Here is a 19,815-nt window from a genome sequence, read left to right on the forward strand (position 1 = left end):
TTTTATCTTATAGACTATTGCTTGACCGCGCTAGATAGCTTCATGGCTGAGTTCGTAGGAAAATACGAAAGAGCTAATGGGCAGCGACAGCGGAGAAAAAGTTAAAGCATTAGATTTTAATCCTTTCATATTTGTTTTTACTAGAACGCTAAGTGTGGCAACACTTAAGCACAACATACTTCCAATCGTGCATCTAGCACGTGGTAATGTTAGTTTTAATTTTTATTCTGCGTTTATTTCATTTTCTCTATTTTGTTCAATTATTTTCCTAATCGTAACTATTTCTTATAATAAACACGAAACATGGTTTGTTTGACATCATCAATTATGTTTTGCATGATTTCATGGTAACTCGTTAGTTAGCAAAACGAGAAGAGGATGATAGAAGATGCGAAGAGCCGAAGAAAGTGTGCGGAATAATTGTCGACTGAAAGTGTGGGATCCAACTCTATATACTTAACTTTACAGCAAAAATCCTCTCGATACAGAATGATAACATGAGTGTTTTAAAGAACGACAGAAAGTCATGTTTGAAGCTTCCGTGAAGGTTGATGAATAGTGAATAGCGCCAATAGTATGTGATCCGAACGATATGCTTTGCCGCGGAAAGATTGTTTCTTTCTGAATGAAGCATTTGGCCAAAATCCGGTTGATCGATACGCACGAAGGCCAATTTGAAACGAATGTTAACAGACTGGATCGTGAGATACAGAGACAAGGGTGGTAATCGCGATCTATCCGTGATCATTCTCAGAAAGAAAGGACATTGGTCTGGTGAACGATTAGAATCGCTGTGATGATGTAGAAAGTGATGGCAAGAAAGGATTAGGGGTCAACGCTACTCCACAACAAATTTATATTTGAAGAAAAAAATTACAAAAACTTTCACATTCAATGATAGATTGCACTCCCAAAGCAGGGGACAAACCTAGGCGCGGTCCCATTTCCAAAAGAACGATTTAGATTGATTGTTATCTGCCAAGTTGCAAGCAGGCTATCTCAGATGCAACGGAATTAATAAAAATGCTCAATACGCGTTACATCCGTGTTCTCCCTACCTCTCCGGTCTCATAGCTGGTCACGAATAGTCTTCCTTCCGAAACAACTTACTACTAATGCTCGGGATCGGTAAGAGCAAAGACGTGCATTATGTTGTCGAAGTTGTTCCAACCATCGCCTGCGGCTGCACGTGGCAGAGGGAGCGTTGGAATGTACGGTTGAAAATCGTGCGAGAAGCGTGGAATGGGTTTCAGATAATCGCTAAGCACCGGTTCTCGTGTCATCTCCTTTTTGTCCTGAAACTTGCATCGATTCTTCAAGGCGCCCGGTGGATTCTGGAGCAGCACCGAATCGTTGACATTGACGGGCGTTAGTGCCTTGAAAGTCCGCTCGTCGTACTGGTGGTTCAGCTTTTTGGTGATCTGAAGGTAGTAAAAGGGCTTTGCATTAGTCACTAATTTTCTGGATCGATCTGGATTGCGTCGTTACCTGTGCTTTGACGAACTTCTTGGTTCGTGGCGTTAGTTGTCCGATGTTAGTGATAGGGGCAGTGTGCGTTCTCCGGACTGTTTCTATTTGTTTGCTCACTCCGAGGGTCGAGTGCAGTTCTGGCTGTTTGTACTTATTAGTCGTTGGAGCTTGTGTTGTGGCGGATCCTGCGTTTTTGAGGATCGAGCGAACGATCGGTGGGGGCTGTTGGTGATGCTTGTCCTCGTTCTGTGCGTTGTTTGGGGTTTTCAGCACTTTGGCGCCTGATTTCGAGAGCGGAACGTCTACATTATTGAGATAATGCTTTTGTTTGAATGATTTATGCTTCTTTAGCGGCATCACTAGGATTTACGGAACAAAAAAGAGAATCGAACGGAAAGTTGTGCTTAAATAGAGAACTGGTCAGATTCGTTCAAAACAAAGCACCCTTCGGCAACAACCAACATTTCCTGCTTTGTTTGAAAGACCCCTTTTTCGCTCCCTTTTCCCCTTCGCTTGCGTGAAGCGTTTTATTGAAGCGTTTTCTGTGAAATTTGAAATCAACGATTTTTTTTGGAAACGCTCAAAACCCAGACAAAATGGTTGACAAAATGAACATTAGCAACTTATTTTTTTTATCTTTTAGGGCTTGAATGGTCTACTATGTAATCGAAATACATAGTAAACGTTGCGTAAAATTGAAGTGTTTGATCACATTACACAAAGCTAGAGACCAACAGGAAATGAACCTTCTTTAATTGCTGTACTTGATTGCAATGTAATCCATTCCTGTCGATCGAGTGTTCTTGCTATGCTCAACGGTGCTCTCTTTTGTGAAGCAAATATTGAAGGATGCTCGCTCGTCTACTCGCTGGCACCGGCTCAGACCGGCTTATTCTGATACTTTGTACCTCTATCACGACCGTTGTGTTTAGGATGAGATCAGTGACAGCAAAGTCACGCTTACACGCATTGTTGTGCTGATCACCCTTCGTGCTCTCATGAATTTTATGCGCCATGGTCACCGTTGGTCTACAATCATCTTAAGTAGAACGCACGGTGACGATGCGATGCGCAACCACGCATCACTACTACCACGTTCGCCGGGTGTTAGCATGGCACACACATATGATCAATGCTGCGATCCTACGATGTCCGAGTCCGCGCAAGCAGCCTTCGCCCGTTTGGTCAGGAATTATTTTTAAGCATTCGTGGTTTGTCCGCTCCTCTCTAAAGACGTTAATAGGTTCGCAACCTCAGCAATATCTTCAGCTAGCCAAACTTGTCGGTATCAACGTCTCGATTTGTGTTTCGTACCGGGTGTTAGGTTGAGACAAAGTGATCGTTGCTGTAAGGTGTGGAACACCATTCACGGGAAATTCCCGCGTATTCACGTAAGGAACCAGTCACGCTAGAGCGAGGCCAATAGACACCGATATTAAGCTGGCTTTATCGCAGCTCAACGAAGTGGGCCTTAGTGCACCAGCATTAGCACCTTACCGCCGTGCGGGAGGTCATGAGTGTTTTGGTTTGAGAAAACTGATCGAACACACCTCGTCCGACCATTTTAGTGAAACACTAAACTCATAAACCCGTGGTGCCGTGAATAGAACGAGGTTAAGGCCGCCGTGTGTTGCTTTAAATAATTTCCGAAGGCAAAAGGACCAAGCTTCGTTTGTTATTGTCCCGCGGATCGTCGTGCACCGTATCCTGCATCGACATCGATCGTTCGGATCATCCACCATAAGCCGGTTCCATAGTAATCAGTGAGATTTGACCTCCGCGCCCTACTGCTCAGTGCCACGCGCGTTGATTGCAACGTGAGAGCAGTACCGGCGACATCGTGTTTTGTGTTGTGCCGCATCCAGAAGTCCTCTGGCACCAGAATCATTGCAACACTCCAACACGATTATCGATCGAATGTGCGGTGGTGCGTTTGATAGGAAACCGGCGGAACTGCAAAAGTAAAGGTTTAACAACCTTGTCGATGGTCAACTGCCTGTTCAAGCTGAGTGTCGGGCCTGAGTAGTGCAGTCCGGCAAGATCCGTGGCACGGCGCGTACGAGCAGCCCCAGCATCAGCCACACCGAACGTGTGTTGATTCTCGTCGATTGTCGCTTTTGGCGCCACTACATTCACATCACAAACAGCAGTAGCAGCAGCAGCAGCAGCAGCAGCAGCAGGTTGTGTGGCAACGTGAACCCTGCTGGACGGTTAGTTGTTGTGTAGTACCCGCTGCAATCGCTAGGGAGTGTAGTTTAGTGCGCGTGCCTGGCCGCTGGAAAAAGGAGTAGCAGAGAGCGCGAGCATTATTTCGATTGCTGCAAATAAGTGCATCCAGTGCCACGATTTGAAACTGCATCTTTGGCACTGCAACGAAGAAAGATCCACGAGAGAGAACGAGACACGTGAGAGAGAATTTAATTCCCGAGAAAGTGCATTCTGGAGAACGGTTTCGAATCAGCTGCTGTTAGCCCTCTCGTCCTCGATTCAGAAAACAACGGCCCGGGACCGGGTTCTTGGTGTCGAAATTGAGCGGAAGTTCTGCGTTGGTCTACAATACGGTGTCCGCTTGAGGCCTCCCGGAAAAAGAAAGGAACAGTTCATGTGTGTCCGCACTTTGTTTTCCACACAAGAATAACCTCGTGACCCCCGTAATTTTAGTAGAAGAAGTCTCTCGCCAGTGACAACAACAAGTGTGGTTGGAGAGTGAGCGAGAGCCATCAGATAGGTCAAGCACGTTGCGTTGTCCTTGGAGGTCTGTCCCTCGCTGTCTTACGGCCATTAGCGGAAACCAGCTTTGTCGCAACGACAGCTACAACAACACAAAAAACCGCGCGCACCAGCGTTAGAGCGTTGCCCGAGAGGACGTAAACAGGAAGTAATCTCTTGTGCCGCGACAAGTTACCTTTCGGACCGGAACACCTTGCATGTTAAGTGGTCGAACTCGGTCGACTAGTGAACAGCGAGAACCTTTCGCGACCGTTGTAATCGCAAAGGTCCATCACAGGTGATTTGCAAGCCAATTTTGAAAAAAAAACATCGATTCGAGACCGATCCGCGAACCAGCTGATATGGCACCCATTGCTACAACGAACGGTCCGAAGGAGGAAATGCTGCATGCCGGTGCGAAGCAGCACTACTATACAACGCCGGCGAACCGTAAGTGGCCATGAACCGCCCGTTTCTAATCTGTTTCCTATTCCGGTATTTTGCTAATCCCAGGAGAGCGTACTTTGAACCAATTCCTATCAGTCAGGGGAATTAGCTAGATGATGTCGAGGAAGATGGTTTCAAAACGGCCATTGATTCATCCTGTCACATGAAGTGGGATTTCGAGGAATCTGCTGAGCTTGCAGGTCCAGTTGCGTGCACCGTTCCCGAGCAAAACGTGACGCCATGGCTCACGGAGCACAGTACTCGATGATTGCCATTAACTATGGATGCTTGGCATTGACGTACGAATCCCCGAACACTATCAAGCTGATCAGTGGTGATAAGATCAGCCCTTCTGACCGTTGCGGCGTGGATGGTTACATCAGCTGTACGCAGTGCGATAGAGATCTTTAAACTTTCCACCTTATTATTGGAAATCCCAATTCTCCGGTAAAATTGCATTTTGCTCCAAATTCTTCGTCACTGTCTGATGTTACTTGTTTTAATGCTTGCATATGGCGCTGCCGTTGAACATATTTCGCCCCCGATCAGAAACAGCTGTAGCACGTTACTGACTGAATTCTACTCACACGAAACAAATCCAACACTCAGTGTGTCCCCAAAAAGATGTTCTGGAATGAGCCGATTGATCGTGTGTGCTGATCAAACGAAATTGAAACCACATCCCACGAGGTCATACTAATAGAGAGCTGCTACGGCTATCGGTCACGGCCAAACGTGAAAACGCGTATCATTCCAATGATTAGAATTCTTCCAGAAGCGCTCTAAGACCCGGGAAGGGGCCGAGCACCGGATTCTTTGCAAAATCTGTCGGTTGGTATCGATGTGCCTCGTGTCTCTTGACGTCACAACGTTAACGAGACACTCCTCCAATTTTTTGGGAGGTCGTTTATTTCGGGCGGTAAACTTTGGTCCCTGCACCCTTCCTCTTTCTACCTCATTTACGGTTTTGTTCTTTTCGCAACTCGCACGCGCCGGCACTCTGTACGACGAGAATATACGTCAGCATCGAATGAAATCGAGAGTTATTTTGCACCTACCATGCTGTATCCCCTGTGACCACCGCCGTGCAGGCTGCGAATGATTTGCTAAATATAAAGTATAATTCTTTTTGCTTTTACGAACCATTTGATTACTTTGCGCCCCAACTGTCCGAGGCAACAGATAGCAACGCGTGATGTCGACGCAAAATGTGACCGATGTTGATTTTGTTACAATATTTATGGTGCCCTCCCATCCCCCCACACATTGTGTGTGAGCGAATGGATCGGGTAAACAGATTCATTCGCAGTCGTTATCTGCTGGGGAGATAACCTCAATTTTGGGATCGCTAATTGATTTTTCTAGCTGTTGTTTGCTGCGTTTGGGGGTGATGATTGCATGAACGGTGTTTGGAAGGTTTGGGTTTGTCAGGGAATTTGCGAATTCTACAAAATGAAGTTATGAAAGACAACTGTTCTTGGCATCTTCAAAGTTCTCGTAGATAATAACGGAGTCCGATGAGATAACAATGGGGAATAATGTTGTTTACAATAATCTAACCGCCGTCTAACGATGCTGTAACCGACTCGTGGGCTGCAACTCTGTTACATATTCATTAAATATTCCGATCGTGCCTATCGGTACACCTGTTGGTAAATCGTTCCGTCGCTAACTGACCGATATCAGGGATCGCATGGAACATGGCAACAACAGTGTTGTCTTTCGGTTCGTCTAATTCATTAAAGCCGTTAGATAACATCGCGCTTGAGGTGCCATTAACCTGAAGTAAACCTCCCTGGAAACATCCAGGAAAACACCTGTTCGCTTCTACTTCTAGCACAATCATCTGGTGACTTCGAGATAGTTCGTGGATCTACGTTGGTGAACACGAACGTTGTTTGCCTGCTGGTTAGCATTCATCCTCCATTTGTGGTGCTTTCCGATTAACAGGCGGCAGGCAGGGGAATCGTGCTAGTAGTGGTAGTTTGTTGTTAGTTAAAATGGAAACAAATCGGGCTCAGCATGGTAATGCTGCCATCACGCACGAAGTATTTTTGACGACTGATAAATAATTGATTGATGCCGCAAACGAAACGACTCTACAGTGCAGAAATCAAACCGTTGACTACGTTCAGCCATCATTCGTTACACTGTAAAATGATCGTCTGTAAGGGTTTTCAAGTACTGTAGCATCTGTTTGGGGAAAAAATAGAAACTGCACGTGGTGCCCGCCGGCAACACTATCAACCTTCTAGACTTTTGATGATAAGGTTGCTCACTATGGAAATGGGAGGACATTTCAAATTATGTTTGTAAACCGATCGAACCGGATCTGCTCCCAATCAATCGAGAATCGTGCCGTTCGGCTCACGTAAACCAAGGGTCAGCTCTATCGGGAGTGAGAAAAACAACATTATTTTATTGTTTTTTGATAAGGCAATTTACCGTCATGAATAGGTTTGCCTTAACTATGAGTGGGTAGGTTTGGTCGATGGAGGCGCGTGATACTCCGCGATGCTGCGCACTCGTGCTTGCACTTTGGAACGCCGCACTGTACGCTATACGCCCGTAATTCAATCAACTGTCGGCAAACGTGGGTGTGTTTGCCGATACAGAGTTCGTTAGACGGACTTTGACCACTGCTCGTGCACTATACGGATTGCATCGACGACGACCATCTGGATGCATTCCATTTTTTATTCTACGATAGCGTTGGCGAGGGCTGCGCCGGCGGCTACAGCGGATGGATTGTTTCGATTACGACACTGCATCGAGGAAGAAGCAAAACATCTTCTAGACGGTTTCTTGATAAGATTACCGTTTCACTTTCCAGTCTGAAATCCATTAAGAAGCGTTATTATACCAGAAAGAAGTCGATAAGCTTACGATGACGTAGAAAACAACATCTACTTCAAGCTACATCTGCTCGGCATAGTGATAGTGAACTGGATAGTAGTGCTACAAATTACGCTTCGATTAATGATTCTTTCCATCGATCCATTTTAGGGACAGCTTTTGTTGTGTAAATTCTATCTTTATTTGATACTTCGAATTGATTTACTTTTTGTAATAATGGGAACTAGAAAATAAAAAAAACACACACACACACAGGTTTGTGCGCTCGATCTGCTCGATCGCTCGATCAAATATTGCGTGTCGTCCTGAAGTCAGTTCTAACTTTTTTCCCTTCTTTCCCTCTCTTTCGCTCTTTCTGTAACTCTTTTTTTGTCATAAATTATACAATGTACAATGTACAAACCCTTATCTTAATCACGTATCGGGAGGCGTCATTTGGCAGCAGCATCGACGCCTCCTGGGAATAGGGAGCAGCTTGGTAGTGTCTCTATGCTATATCTGGCGATATTGGGCTTTGGGTAGCGAAAGCCGTGAATGTTTCTGGGAGGGAAGGAAAATCTTTCCAGCGTGGTTTGAATAAAAAAAGGAGATAAACTGCCATTACGGAAGCACACTAGAGGACTGAGTGCGGTTCGGGAATGTATAGCACCTTAGAGCGCTTGGTTTTGCGCAACTTTAGCTATTGATTTGTTTCGATTTACGTTCTAGCATTGCGGAACAGAGAAAAGGTTAACGACGATTGTGTTTGTCTTTGCGCTGTTGACCTTTCAACAAAACTGGCACATGATTGTATTGCTTGAACATCTGCCCATCTACCGATCGTTTACAGACAAGAGCGCCTCTTGCCTCAAACGGGCTTAAGCTTTTCTTTATCGGGAGAAGTGTGTTTTAGTTCTAACAAAAAGAAAACATTAATTGTCGCGTGCCCCTTATCGGATATGATTGTTTGTCTTTGCACGATCACGTTTATGAACTGGTCCACCGCCCTGTAATTCGGGTGCTCTCGCTTCAAGTAATGAAGTGATGCATCGCGTTAATGCTATCGCTTTCATGGGAATAGAATATCTGTTGTAGTAGTAGCACGAGGCAGGTAGTTATCCGAGAGCGCTAGCTCGCGGTCGCGAACGCTCTAGTTTGGGTAGCGATAGAAGATCGGATTGTAGGGTCTCTTGGAGAACCGCTCCGGCTGCACATCGGCCCGCAGTATCACTACACCGGACGGGTTGACCTTCACCTTAATCTTGGTCTGGGGGCTCAGTATTCCATAGTCGACCTCCTCGTACAGATCCTAAAACGATATCGTAATGGGCGTTAGAGCGGTGAGTTGCGTTGATTGATCTGTCTCAAAACCCTGCCATACCTCAACCCTGTAGCCAGTGGGCGAAATGAGACCCAGCTCGCGCAGCGTCACGGCCACATCAGACGGGGTACCATCCGTTCGCCGATTGACGAACGCGATCGCGTACGAGTAGTACGTCTGGTAGATGGGAGTAATTGGTCGCGACCAGATCTCGATGCCCTTATGCTGCAAAAATGATTGAAGGGTACAGATTAGTAATGCATCTCGGCAACGAGGCTTTTCAGTGCGATCTACCTTGTAAATTCTTCGGCCCTGGATACCGAGTGGATCCTGATCGACGGCAATGATCTTGCGGTTCTGCAGAATAGCCTTGAACTCTGGGCGGATCGTGCGCAGATCAACCGACATCATGAGCGGCGCGGCCATGATGGCCCACAGTGCCATCTGCGTTTTCGATTGCTCGTAGCTCAGACCGAAGTTGCCAATGATAAGCTGAAACGGAAAAGGGGAAATAGAGGTTAGATGCCATTTTTCTAAAGAATGAAGGGAACAATCCGATACTGTATAGCGGAGTTGCAGCACTTCAAACCGGTTCATCAATTCAGTTTACCATGTCCGGATCGTTCCAGTGGCCCGGTCCTGCATTCGGGATAATCGCATCCTGATTGTTGCCGTAGTAATCAATGATGCTCTCGAGTGAGGCCCACGAGTCCTGGATATCGTCGTAGTTGCGCCACAGATTGCAGTGCTGAATGATCGATGAGTAGTTTGGCTAGAACGGAAGATTCACAGAAAAAAAGAATCGTTGTAATCCAATGGTTTTAAAGAGCAGAATGCTCCCGCAACGGATACTCACATTCATGCCGGCGTAGATCTGGTATACTGGCCAACTGCAGGAGTACACCATCGGGCGACCGGTAGAGTTGAGATTGCGACCAAACTCCGGATAACCGTGGTCCATGTCGATCGGCAGCGAGTAGCACCCGTCCAGCTTCACGTAATCGACGTCCCACGAGGCGAATTGGGCCGCATCGTTGGCCGAGAAGCCCAGGATGCCCGGGTAGCCGGCGCACGTATAGTTACCGTAATCCTCGTAGATGCCGAACTTTAGGCCCTTGGCGTGTACGTAATTGGCGAGCGCCTTCATGCCACTGGGGAAGCGGCGCCGATCGGCCACCAGCTCACCGCGCGGACCTCGCGACTTCTCCAACCAACAGTCATCCACGTTGATGTACTCGTAGCCAACGGCAGCGTAGCCTTCGCTTACCACCAGATCGGACATCGTGCGGAATAGATGCTCACTAGCAGAAGAAAAATGGAAAAGCCCTACGTGTTAATACAAGTCTCTACCTCAGTACTGTAGTCGCAGGAAGATGTGATCTTCCAATTCTACGGTGCAGAATAGTAAAATGGCAAAAAGTGTGTTCCGTTGATTTATCACTAGAATATGTAGCTCTATCTTTCTGAATAGAAACCGAACTTCCTCCCACGAGATATTCGCTCGAGGCGCTTGGTCATAAGAGACGGTGACGGTTTCCGTCTAAGGTCCACCACACAACAGATGATCTTTGCAAAGGAAGGCGTAAACTTTGTAGTTGCAACAGTCACGCCAACATAACCGCACGCAAATGCATACGAATGGTTCGCTGAGATCCGCACTCTAGGTGCCTCTACGAATGACTCCTCTGTATTGTGCCTGGCGGGCTAGAACGCGCCGTCATCGTCTGGTGGTCGTGATTTCCTGGATTCGATTCGAATGGCCGCCCTAGGCCACTACCGATGGAGCATTGCGTTATAGGTCAACAGATCTATCGACCTCTGCATGCGCCGTCCACCGCCACACGCCGAGAGTACGACGAACGAAGAATCCCGCGGAACTAACCAGTATGGGCCAGTCCTATCCTGCGCGCTAGCGAACAACTGACCTAGATCTTCGAGAGAATAGCATAATCGTCGTCGTTGTCATCATCACGCATACCGAGGGAATCACACACCGCCATCAGTGGTGTCCACTTTGCTTCGATCAACCCCTTTGTGACTCTGACAAAACCAGACAGGACGACATGAGTTTACCGTAATGCGGTCTCAAGCGTTTCTCCCTCCACCCCCCTCCCTGAATCGATCATCGTGATCGCGATCTCCACTTTGGCTTTATACTATTGTGCTGGAGATGATGATGAGTGCTTGGGATGGTCGGGATGAAGTGTTGCTCTGTTGTTGTGCCGACAGCAAGGGGAGCTGGCTTATTGTTGGATTCAATTTCTATCTTCCACCTCTTCCGTGAGGTAACACATCGTCGGCCTTTTCGACGATGCCACTTTCGGCGTGGATGCTTTTGAAAAGCGCACTCACAGTTTGATATCGGATTGGATCGGATAGGATGGGCTGAATGGTTTTACGATGGACACCCTACGAAAGACCAACGCGATCGGTTGTGATTGTGAGCTGAAAACGCGTCGCGCGGCGTGCGTCCTTGGCGAATGTGAATGTTGAATCGGTCCCTTGGTTTACGATATTACTGGCGTTGAGATATTAGGGTTGAAGTGGTCTTCGAGGTGATACCACCTACCGGGAGGGCTGTCAGTGATTGAACCTGAGCTATGAATCCTCCGATCGATCATGCTAATACTTTGACCTCATCGAGCTGGAGTGAATGTCGTAGACAACCCATCATCAACATATTGTGTATAGTGCTTGTCTTTGGGATTTCATAATAAGCCCTTGCAGTCCGCACGATGCTATTCTAACCTCCAAAATCGCCCAAGTGAGTATTTAACACGGCACATAAGCTTGGCCAAGTGCTGCCAAGTGTGGCTACTGCCTGTAACTTTTACGAACAAACCTCCTGAGACTCTCGTTGCATTGTAAGTGATCTTGATCCAATTTAGATCAGCTCTTCAGCTATAAGACGCTTCAGGCCTCGCGAACATGTAAAGCCCATGTATGGCCCAAGGCACATCGTGGACACTTGACGCTAGTTCGTGTTTTGTTTCTGAGCTCCTCAGCAAACGTAGTCCTCTCCGGGGGCACCGTACAGGCATTGGCGCGATCGCGTGATGAGGTGCAGAGCAACACATCCCGATGTCCGTTGCACTGTTCAGATCGGAATCACGGGAGACACTTACTCCGCTCCGTCGGTGGTAATCGAAAATTGTAAAATTTAATTGACACGAGCCAGGCTAGCGTTAGGGCTGGCTGGCACGAGCTGGCGACCCTCCTAATGGACACAGTGTAGCACCTTCGGTCAGCAGACGTGAAAGTTCAGCGCACACCTCGATGATGGCTCGATAATTGCGTGCTCATTATGCAAATGAGTGTGCCCATTTCCACAGTCTGTTAATTCTCGGTCCTGCGTGCGGTCCATCGAACGTCTGTCGAAGGGTTGTGGCGTCGACGACCAATGACGTGCTGGAGCACGGTAGTGAATCACCATCACACCGGCAGGGTAGCCGGCCGGCGACACTGTTGTGGCGCGCAATCGAGATGCTGTCGTGCTTGTCCCGGTTGTCCCGTGTTGGCAAGTGTGCTAAAAGTCACGAATGGATCTCTTGCACATGGTGGATGCGCGATTTAGAAAGGAAGCAATTATTGGTTCTTCCTGTACTGCCACCAGCGGTGAGCAACATAAGCATCCTGGCGGGTGTCCGTCGAGCTCATCCTATTGAGGATTTCGTAAGTGTTCGTGTTGCGCGTTGGTCAATTTGAAGTTTTATTCATGTTGAATCTAGAACCAATGCACGATGCCGAATTGTGGACGGGATGATCCACTGAAACGAGGTCACCGATGATCGGTCATCAACCAGAAACCAGCTCACAAGCAAGCAAGCACTCGCCGCTCCAGCATCCGGACTAGTGCTGGGGGCTTGGGAAATTCTGAAGGGCTCGAAGCGCGCACGTGTGTCGTGATGCTCGTGACATTATTAGCGTAGATGCACCTTTCTGAGGGCTAATCCCCTGGCATAGTTCATAGTTCACCTAGTGTGAAGCGCTTGGTGGTTGCGAAAGTGGTTCAACAGCCATTACCATGCACGCCTCCCTCGACCTCGGCCCCGCTCGCGATAGGTCGACGTCACAGAAGGGTGGAATTCAGTTTTTACATAATTCTTCCATCCATCAATCCGTGCCCGATGTCGAACATCGTTGTAGACCGTTGTGTCATGGAAAACTGAAGCAACACAATTTGGTGCCACAAATCAAACCCATGGTAGTGCACACAAGTAAAAAGAAAGTTAGAAACAGAACACGGGGGTGGCGGGAGATGTCCAAAACCAACAGAAAAAAAACGATTCAAGGCACCCGCGAAACGAGGATGTGTCACAACACTGTAGCGATCAATTTCAAATTGTTTCGTGGCCGTCGTACCGCGTGTTGGCCCCTGCCTGTTAAATGGCTGAGTGAGTTTTATGGTGCATGACTGTTACAAGTGTTCCAGGGGTGGTGGGGGTGGCTTAGATGAATTAATGAAAGATGAACTGAACCGAAAAACAAACGCTTACAGCATCTAACGTATATGAGAGGCAATGTCGTTCGAATGCAAATCGTGAGCAAAACATCGGACGAAAACTGGGCCAACATTCGTTCGCCAAATTGGTCGTCACAATAATTGAAGCATTCGGCTATTCGGAGAGATGAGCTGCTGGCTTTGGTCGACTGTAGGTAGGATGAAATGGACAATATGATTTACAGCAGCGGCGTGAGCATCATCATAGCCGGTCGGTCTTTGCTCTTTCGAGTTCTGCTGCTGCTGCTGCTGTTGCTGCAGCACACGGTCGTCGGTTGGACCACGACTTTCATTTATGAAGTCCAGACCACCATCGAATCCGGTCAGCGACGGTTGATTCACCGAAAATGTCCAGCACGAATCGTGCGTGAGCAGCGCGTTTTTTGTTACATAAAATCGTTTGTCTGCACGATTTGGCGAGCCTTCTGGCAGGGATTTACACGAAATGAAGGTAAAGCGTGTGCAGATGGATGGCAATAAATCTAGGTGGTGGCTATGGATATAGAAAGTATCGGATTCTGTCACTGCGCTGCTGATGTGCGTGTTGTGGATGTGGTCCAGCATTTTCGTAAAAAAAATGTAATGAAGAAACTATAAAATGTTGCTACCAGTAAATGCATCATATTTTAATTATTTTTCATGAACTTTGTGCGAATGTAAAACAACATTGAAAGATTCCCCTCACGGAACCCAAAGCACCTGTCGATTCGTTTGCAGGAAATACAATTCCCTTTTTTCTAATTTACTGCCACCTGCGGACGGAAAACCATGATAAATCAACCAGCAGATCGACTTCGATCGACAGCCGGTACTCGGTATGGCTATTCCCAACAGCATCATCACCGTCACCATTATTATCATCGTTGATTGTTTGCCCATCGACGGTGCCGTAAAGCAAGGCAAATTATGATCCATGGAGAAGGTGCTGCGTTTGCGTGACAAACACACTTCGACCAGGATCTGACCTTTTGCTCACATCGTGATACCGTCCACCTTCCTGCCACCTGCCACGGCCGGCAAAAAAAGCTATTTGCAAGCCTCGTTGAAGGCACGGCGGGAGGGCCCACTCACGGTGAGCTGAGTGATTTGTTTCCCATTTTTCCGCCATAAATTATGCACAATCGATCACACTGGCGGCTGCTGTTGGATGGCTAGTAGTGGTGCTTATGGGCACCAGGTCCGGCAATCAATCCGCACCGCGGTAGCTAGTCATTTTCTGTGCCAATTGGTGTCTTAGTTTGTTTAAAATGTGGCTTTGAGTAGTCCGGCTTCCAGCTTCCAGAAATATTTCCGTGGCATGTGTGCGATTTTCGTCCGCCGCTTGGTCGTGATGAAGGTGCACGCAAGCGCCACACTAGAAGGGGTGATGGCTTCCGTCGTTGGTGCTGAGCCGCACGAAGTGAAGTAACGGACTTTATGGATTACACGCGGAACTCTAACCGTGTGCCATGGAAGAGCTAGCAGACTGCTGAGTGGTTCACTAGCGTCCGAATCAAGGGTTCGGACTAGCAGGCATTTTGCGAAATGATTGATGATTTGTGGGCAAAGAGAAGAGGTACCGTAAATTGTTGCGCAGACAAGTTCAGTTGGGTTATGCTGCTGAAAATTTACTGGCTAGTTTGGATGATTTTTTCGCAAAGAAGAGCCTAGTTTAGTAAGAATAAAGCCTATCTAAACAAATTCATGAGCTTATGGTAGTAATTCTTTTCCACTTAATTCGTTTTTAATAAATTTTTCGTATTTCTACAGTTCGAGCACGCAATGAAGTTGTGTTTCTAATCCTGACTACACTTTCTGTAAAGCTTTTTTTTGTATTTTATAGAACTTTTGTTAATGTTTTTATATACTGTATACTAAAACATCAGTAAGCTATGAGCTAAGAAAGTCACTTCGATAAGGGTCTTAAGAGATCCATTTTCCGGGAAAATGATCACCGTACACTCAATATTGAGCGTTGTCACGAGACTGTCTGATCAAAAACAACACAAAAAACCGTGTGCACCAAAGGTGCACCCAAAGCTAACCAACTGTTTCATTTAAAAATGCATTGTGTACACCGCGTGAAACATATTCCTATCCTTATCGCAAATCGACGACGCTACGCTAGCCATCAGTTTATGGTGCGGCAAAGTACTTTCACTAAAGTCGCTGCACCAGCACCAAGGTAAACGTACGCACGATTGATGGGCAATCCATCATAAATCCGTCATCGAGTCTCGGGACCCTCGAAAAGGAGGGGCAGCTTGAAATGAAAACGAAACGAAACGACCCAACGAATTCATGGCCATGGTCACGTTGCGTAACAGCGTTCCGTCCAACCCGCTTTCACGCAGCTCCCAACGTTTCCCGGTCCGGTACCCCGTACCGTTCGCTCTCTGCCGTTGGTCAATTAGCCAAAAACTCATTCGTCCATGTCCAAACGTCCACTCGTTGTGTGTATGGTGAGTTTAGCCAAACAAACACCCGGATGGAACGGCTAAACGGGATATGCTAGCCCCGCTGGTTATGCACAAAAGGAGGAGCACGCGTTGCACGAGTTTCCTTTTCTACGCCACAAGACGAATATGGTGTGTAAGGCAATGGAGGAGTAGAGAGAATGGAACTAACGAGCGCATAACGCATAACACCACACCAAGCGGCCACAGTTGACGTTGGTACCTATTTGTACATCTCCTGTCCAATAGGGGGTCTACGGTGCGATTTGCCAGCTGCATCGCGTGCTCCACGCGTGCCAGTTTGTGAATTATGTCTTTGTGCTCTTCCTCCTCCAACCATATGCTGCACATTTCACGTTTATGTCTAACGAATGGTCGATAGTGTGATAAATATTCTTGGCATTTGGTGAAAAAAACTTATGAACTACTATCGCGTCTTACCTGATGCAATTCTCCGGATCGCCTTCGCAGTCGGTGTTGCAGCGAAACCGTTCCCAGGATAACCAACCCATCGGTGGTGTCCGTGCGAGTCCGTTCTCGAGGCTGTGGATATGTGCCGGCAGCAAGGCAAGGGACAACAGGGCCAATAGTACGACAGGCCGCACAGTAGTTAGACATTGTCGAGACGCTGTAATCATAGCTCCCACTACTGTTCCTCCTTTACTTTTACGAAACGTCATTTTGGCGTTCTGTTTGTTGCTGAAGTTCTTGCAAAATGGCTGATCCTTGGGTTACTGGTGCTTCGGAGCTGGAAAGTATAAAGAGCAGACAATTCAATATTAGAGATTCAGCAACTTCTTATCATTTTGACCATGTCTGATGTTTTCCTACATTATTTTCAAAATATTTTGTCCATTTCCTTCATTTATGATAGTTTTATTCCTTTTAAACTATCGAGTATACTTCTTCCATGTTCGTATATCCCTATCACTACGTGACCAGTTGTGCAAGCGTTGCCAAATCATTACGTACCATTCGGACATTCGCACCGGCAGCAGCAACAGATAATTACATTAGATAAATTATAATTTGAATTATTAACCTCACGCCAACCTCCATTACCTGGTAACGTCCTGGGTCTCCTTTGCTGTTTCTCTCTTTCTGTCGAGTGTCTAAACCAACCCACTGCACTCCAGAAAACCCATCACCAGGATACGATCTTCGACAGAAAGGCACACAAATGGGCGAAGCATTTCTTTTTTCTCTTCTCGTTTTTTTTAATGAACACCCCAGCTGAGGTGATATGATAAACCATGTGCTGTGCCAGACCTCTCACGCTGACGTCGTCGCTGACCACGGGGTAGGTGTCGAGTGGTATTAACGCCGCCTGATTATGCTTCTTAGGGCTTTATGTAACCCCTGTGGCGTGGCGTCTCCGTAAGAAGGCTGACACGACGACGACTGGCTGGCTGGCTGGATGGCTGTCGGATCGATACTATACCGGCAAGACGAATGCCATGTGGTCACAATGGACCGGTGCGGATCGAATTGAAGTGTTGTCCACGGGGACGGGGAGGCACCGGATACATCAAAGAGCAATTGACTCAATTGACACCTTCAACCAAGCCAACCAGCCAGCTAGGGGGCGCCACCCCGTTACACCGGGAGGGATAATGATAGTGCCATAAACACCTTCGACATTCCCCGTCATAAATCCTTCTCCTACGGTCTTAAAGAGCTCGTTCTGCTCTCATGGCTGACCGGCACCGGACCCGTGTAAGGGTTATGGGCTTGATCTCCGGCACCGATCTGTATCGCGCGCTCGTGCCCGCCTTCACTGAAGACTACAATTTGAATACAATGCAAAGATAAAGCAGTTCCTTTGCGGGCAGAGCACCAAGAAGCTCACCCACCCGCCCACCCTGTCCACCTGGACGCCCACATCACTGTCGACGAAAGTCAGAAGCAGCAACCCGCCATGGGGCCATGAATCGTGAAAGAATGGCTCGAGGAATCGAATCGCTTTCCACACAACCGTGCCCTCGCCCTCGACCCTCGGCCGTTGTCATGAAGGTGTACACAAAGTGATCGCTAATTTGATCTATCGGGACCATAATGGGGCGTATCGGTTGATGGAGAGGGAGAGGTATGACGGATTGGAAGTGATTGATTTAAGCGAGAGTGCACATTATGATGCCTGGTTGGCATCCATGTGGCCATGCTGTAGCGTTATCGGTGGCGTACTGTTATGCTAGCTACCTTGGAGCGATGCTTTGGAGATTGATAACCGAACGCAATGGGTCGTACTTGGATGACATCTGAAGCTCTTGGCGTCTTCCTTTCCCTTTGAATCCTTTGAATCCTGTGATGTTAGCGAAAGTGTTAGGGAGAGTTTAGATGCTTTATCGTCATTTTCTTGAATGTCTTCTAACGAAAGTCCACGATCTTATTAACGGAATCTTCCTCTCCTTCTTCTTTTCCAGATAAAAATGGCATCAGTGAAGGTGAGTCAAAGGTGTTCCAGTTCACGAACCATCGTCCCAATTCTTGACCACCAATTAGACGATCGACTCTTCAAGTCTTCGAGGGGCAAGCGACCCACAGCGTCGGTTCAAGATCACCATCAACGGTTGGTACCTGGCGTGGTTTTTAGTTCCCCCCCAAGCAACGCGCACAAATCAGAGCAGTTCCTCTCCATAGTGCTCACACACTCGCGGGCTCCAGTGGGTGCCACGAATGTAGAGCACTGCGCCACTCGACGCCATGCCAAGGCGAAAACCTTGACGATGATCAACCGAAAAGTGGAGGATTTTTACGGGGCGTAATTGGTGATGCTACACCGTCAGCTAACACCGAACGCCTCACCATCGGAAGGTCAACGAAGTAATCGGACTTCACTCTTGGAATCACACACACTCACCCGGTGTCTCGAGGTGTCCGCGCGGACTCCCCTATACGCAGCGTCTTTACACACCTTGAACTTTCCACCGGTCGGACCGAACAAATTGGAGCGTCCTCGTGTTGCGCCAGGCTAAGGGGTTCGTGGGAAATGGCTTCGAACGGCTTTATGATCGGCTTCTAAATGATTCTGATGCAATCGTAAGCTGGCGCCGCCATCTGACACCAGCTTCGAATTAAGGTCTGTGGCCCTATCTTGATGGGATCGAGAAGGGTCTCGGAGCGAGACTTCGAGTGGATTGGGCTGGGCGTTCTACGAGCTGGCAGAGCCCGCGATGCAATCCGCGTGCGCATACCCTTCGATTGTGACATTTGGTTCAATGATCACACCCTGCTACAACTGCCTGCCTCGGTTGCTGCCGGTCCGCTATAACCGCCGTACCGCCGTGAACCAGTCGGTACCAGCTCGAATGAGGTTTTATGGGCAAACTTACCGGCCAGACGGAACTGACATTTGAGACCTTATGCTGCCGAGATTCGTAGCCGCGATCGCACATAATTCATCGCCATCATAACGACTGTGGGCTTCGTAAAAGGAAGTACACCGGCACGGTACACGGTACAGCACGCAGCACGCAGCCCGGTAACGGAACAGCTGATGGCTGCGGTTTGAGATCTGCGCAACAAAGTATGTCGGCAATGTTCGCTCGGCACTCAAGATACGAATATTGCGTGAGAACTCGATCAGTATGGCGGCTGATCCGGTTCTATAGCATACAGTTACGCGTTACCATATGTTGGTAGAACTACTTCATCAGCTGAGAGTATCGCTTAGCGGTCATTACGATATCTGCCCCGTACTCCCAGTGCACTGGCGGTAATTAGCGATGTGAACCGCACACCGTACGCAGCAGTAGACCATTTACAATTGAGTTACTATAGCATCATCGAAAGGTCTCCGGAACACTTAACGCACAGGCCACACTCCCCTTCACATGCAGTACCCTTTACCTTCTCTTGACCTCTCATGCACGGTCGACAGTGTTGTGTAACCGTAGATTCCAACCACCCCCCTTCTTTCAAGTCCAAAGGGAGCGCTCACGGTTCTCACAAACTCTCGACGGATTGCGAGTCGTTCTGGTTTCGGGTTAGGTGTTGTCATACCCAGGCCGTGTACCCGGCGACACCCGGAGACCCGTGTTCACGGTCAACAATGCGTTCGATTGGCACAATCTTAAGCCAGTTGTAGATGGTGTTGA

General features: G+C 47.8%; 4 protein-coding genes across 5 annotated transcripts in view; 2 read left to right on the forward strand and 2 right to left on the reverse strand.

Annotated features, from left to right (window-relative positions):
- LOC125949649 (S-adenosylmethionine decarboxylase proenzyme) overlaps positions 1 to 325 on the forward strand; it is a 10,391-nt gene extending 10,066 nt beyond the window's left edge. Inside the window, exon 7 of the mRNA XM_049676905.1 lies at positions 1 to 325. This exon is cut by the window's left edge and continues 2,355 nt beyond it. The gene's annotated coding sequence lies outside the window, so the exon portion shown is untranslated.
- Positions 326 to 726: 401 nt separating this feature from the next.
- LOC125949673 (protein PPP1R35 homolog) lies at positions 727 to 1,893 on the reverse strand. Its single transcript, XM_049676934.1, has 2 exons — positions 1,489 to 1,893; positions 727 to 1,421 (listed from the first exon to the last, which is right to left on the reverse strand). The coding sequence occupies exons 1-2, from the start codon at positions 1,825 to 1,827 to the stop codon at positions 1,113 to 1,115; spliced, it is 648 nt and encodes a 215-aa protein (XP_049532891.1). The 5' UTR covers positions 1,828 to 1,893; the 3' UTR covers positions 727 to 1,112.
- A 794-nt stretch (positions 1,894 to 2,687) lies between these two features.
- Positions 2,688 to 19,815, forward strand: part of LOC125949637 (6-phosphofructo-2-kinase/fructose-2,6-bisphosphatase 1-like) — a 53,957-nt gene continuing 36,829 nt past the window's right edge. Inside the window, exons 1-2 of one of the 2 annotated variants that reach the window (XM_049676875.1) lie at positions 2,689 to 4,629; positions 18,142 to 18,162. In XM_049676875.1, coding sequence (XP_049532832.1) covers positions 4,542 to 4,629; positions 18,142 to 18,162 — 109 coding nt within the window. In that variant the 5' untranslated portion in view covers positions 2,689 to 4,541. Of the gene's footprint in view, positions 4,630 to 18,141; positions 18,163 to 19,815 lie in introns of both variants that reach the window. The other variant, XM_049676876.1, reaches the window with a different exon arrangement.
- LOC125949645 (alpha-N-acetylgalactosaminidase) overlaps positions 7,640 to 19,815 on the reverse strand; it is a 40,504-nt gene continuing 28,328 nt past the window's right edge. The window contains exons 2-7 of the mRNA XM_049676897.1: positions 16,160 to 16,466; positions 9,639 to 10,083; positions 9,393 to 9,554; positions 9,077 to 9,274; positions 8,843 to 9,007; positions 7,640 to 8,770 (exon numbers count right to left, since the gene is read on the reverse strand). Coding sequence (XP_049532854.1) covers positions 8,612 to 8,770; positions 8,843 to 9,007; positions 9,077 to 9,274; positions 9,393 to 9,554; positions 9,639 to 10,083; positions 16,160 to 16,398 — 1,368 coding nt within the window. The 5' untranslated portion in view covers positions 16,399 to 16,466 and the 3' untranslated portion in view covers positions 7,640 to 8,611. The remainder of the gene's footprint in view (positions 8,771 to 8,842; positions 9,008 to 9,076; positions 9,275 to 9,392; positions 9,555 to 9,638; positions 10,084 to 16,159; positions 16,467 to 19,815) is intronic.

Source organism: Anopheles darlingi, chromosome 2, assembly GCF_943734745.1.
Source record: "Anopheles darlingi chromosome 2, idAnoDarlMG_H_01, whole genome shotgun sequence".
Taxonomy (NCBI): Eukaryota; Metazoa; Arthropoda; class Insecta; order Diptera; family Culicidae; genus Anopheles; species Anopheles darlingi.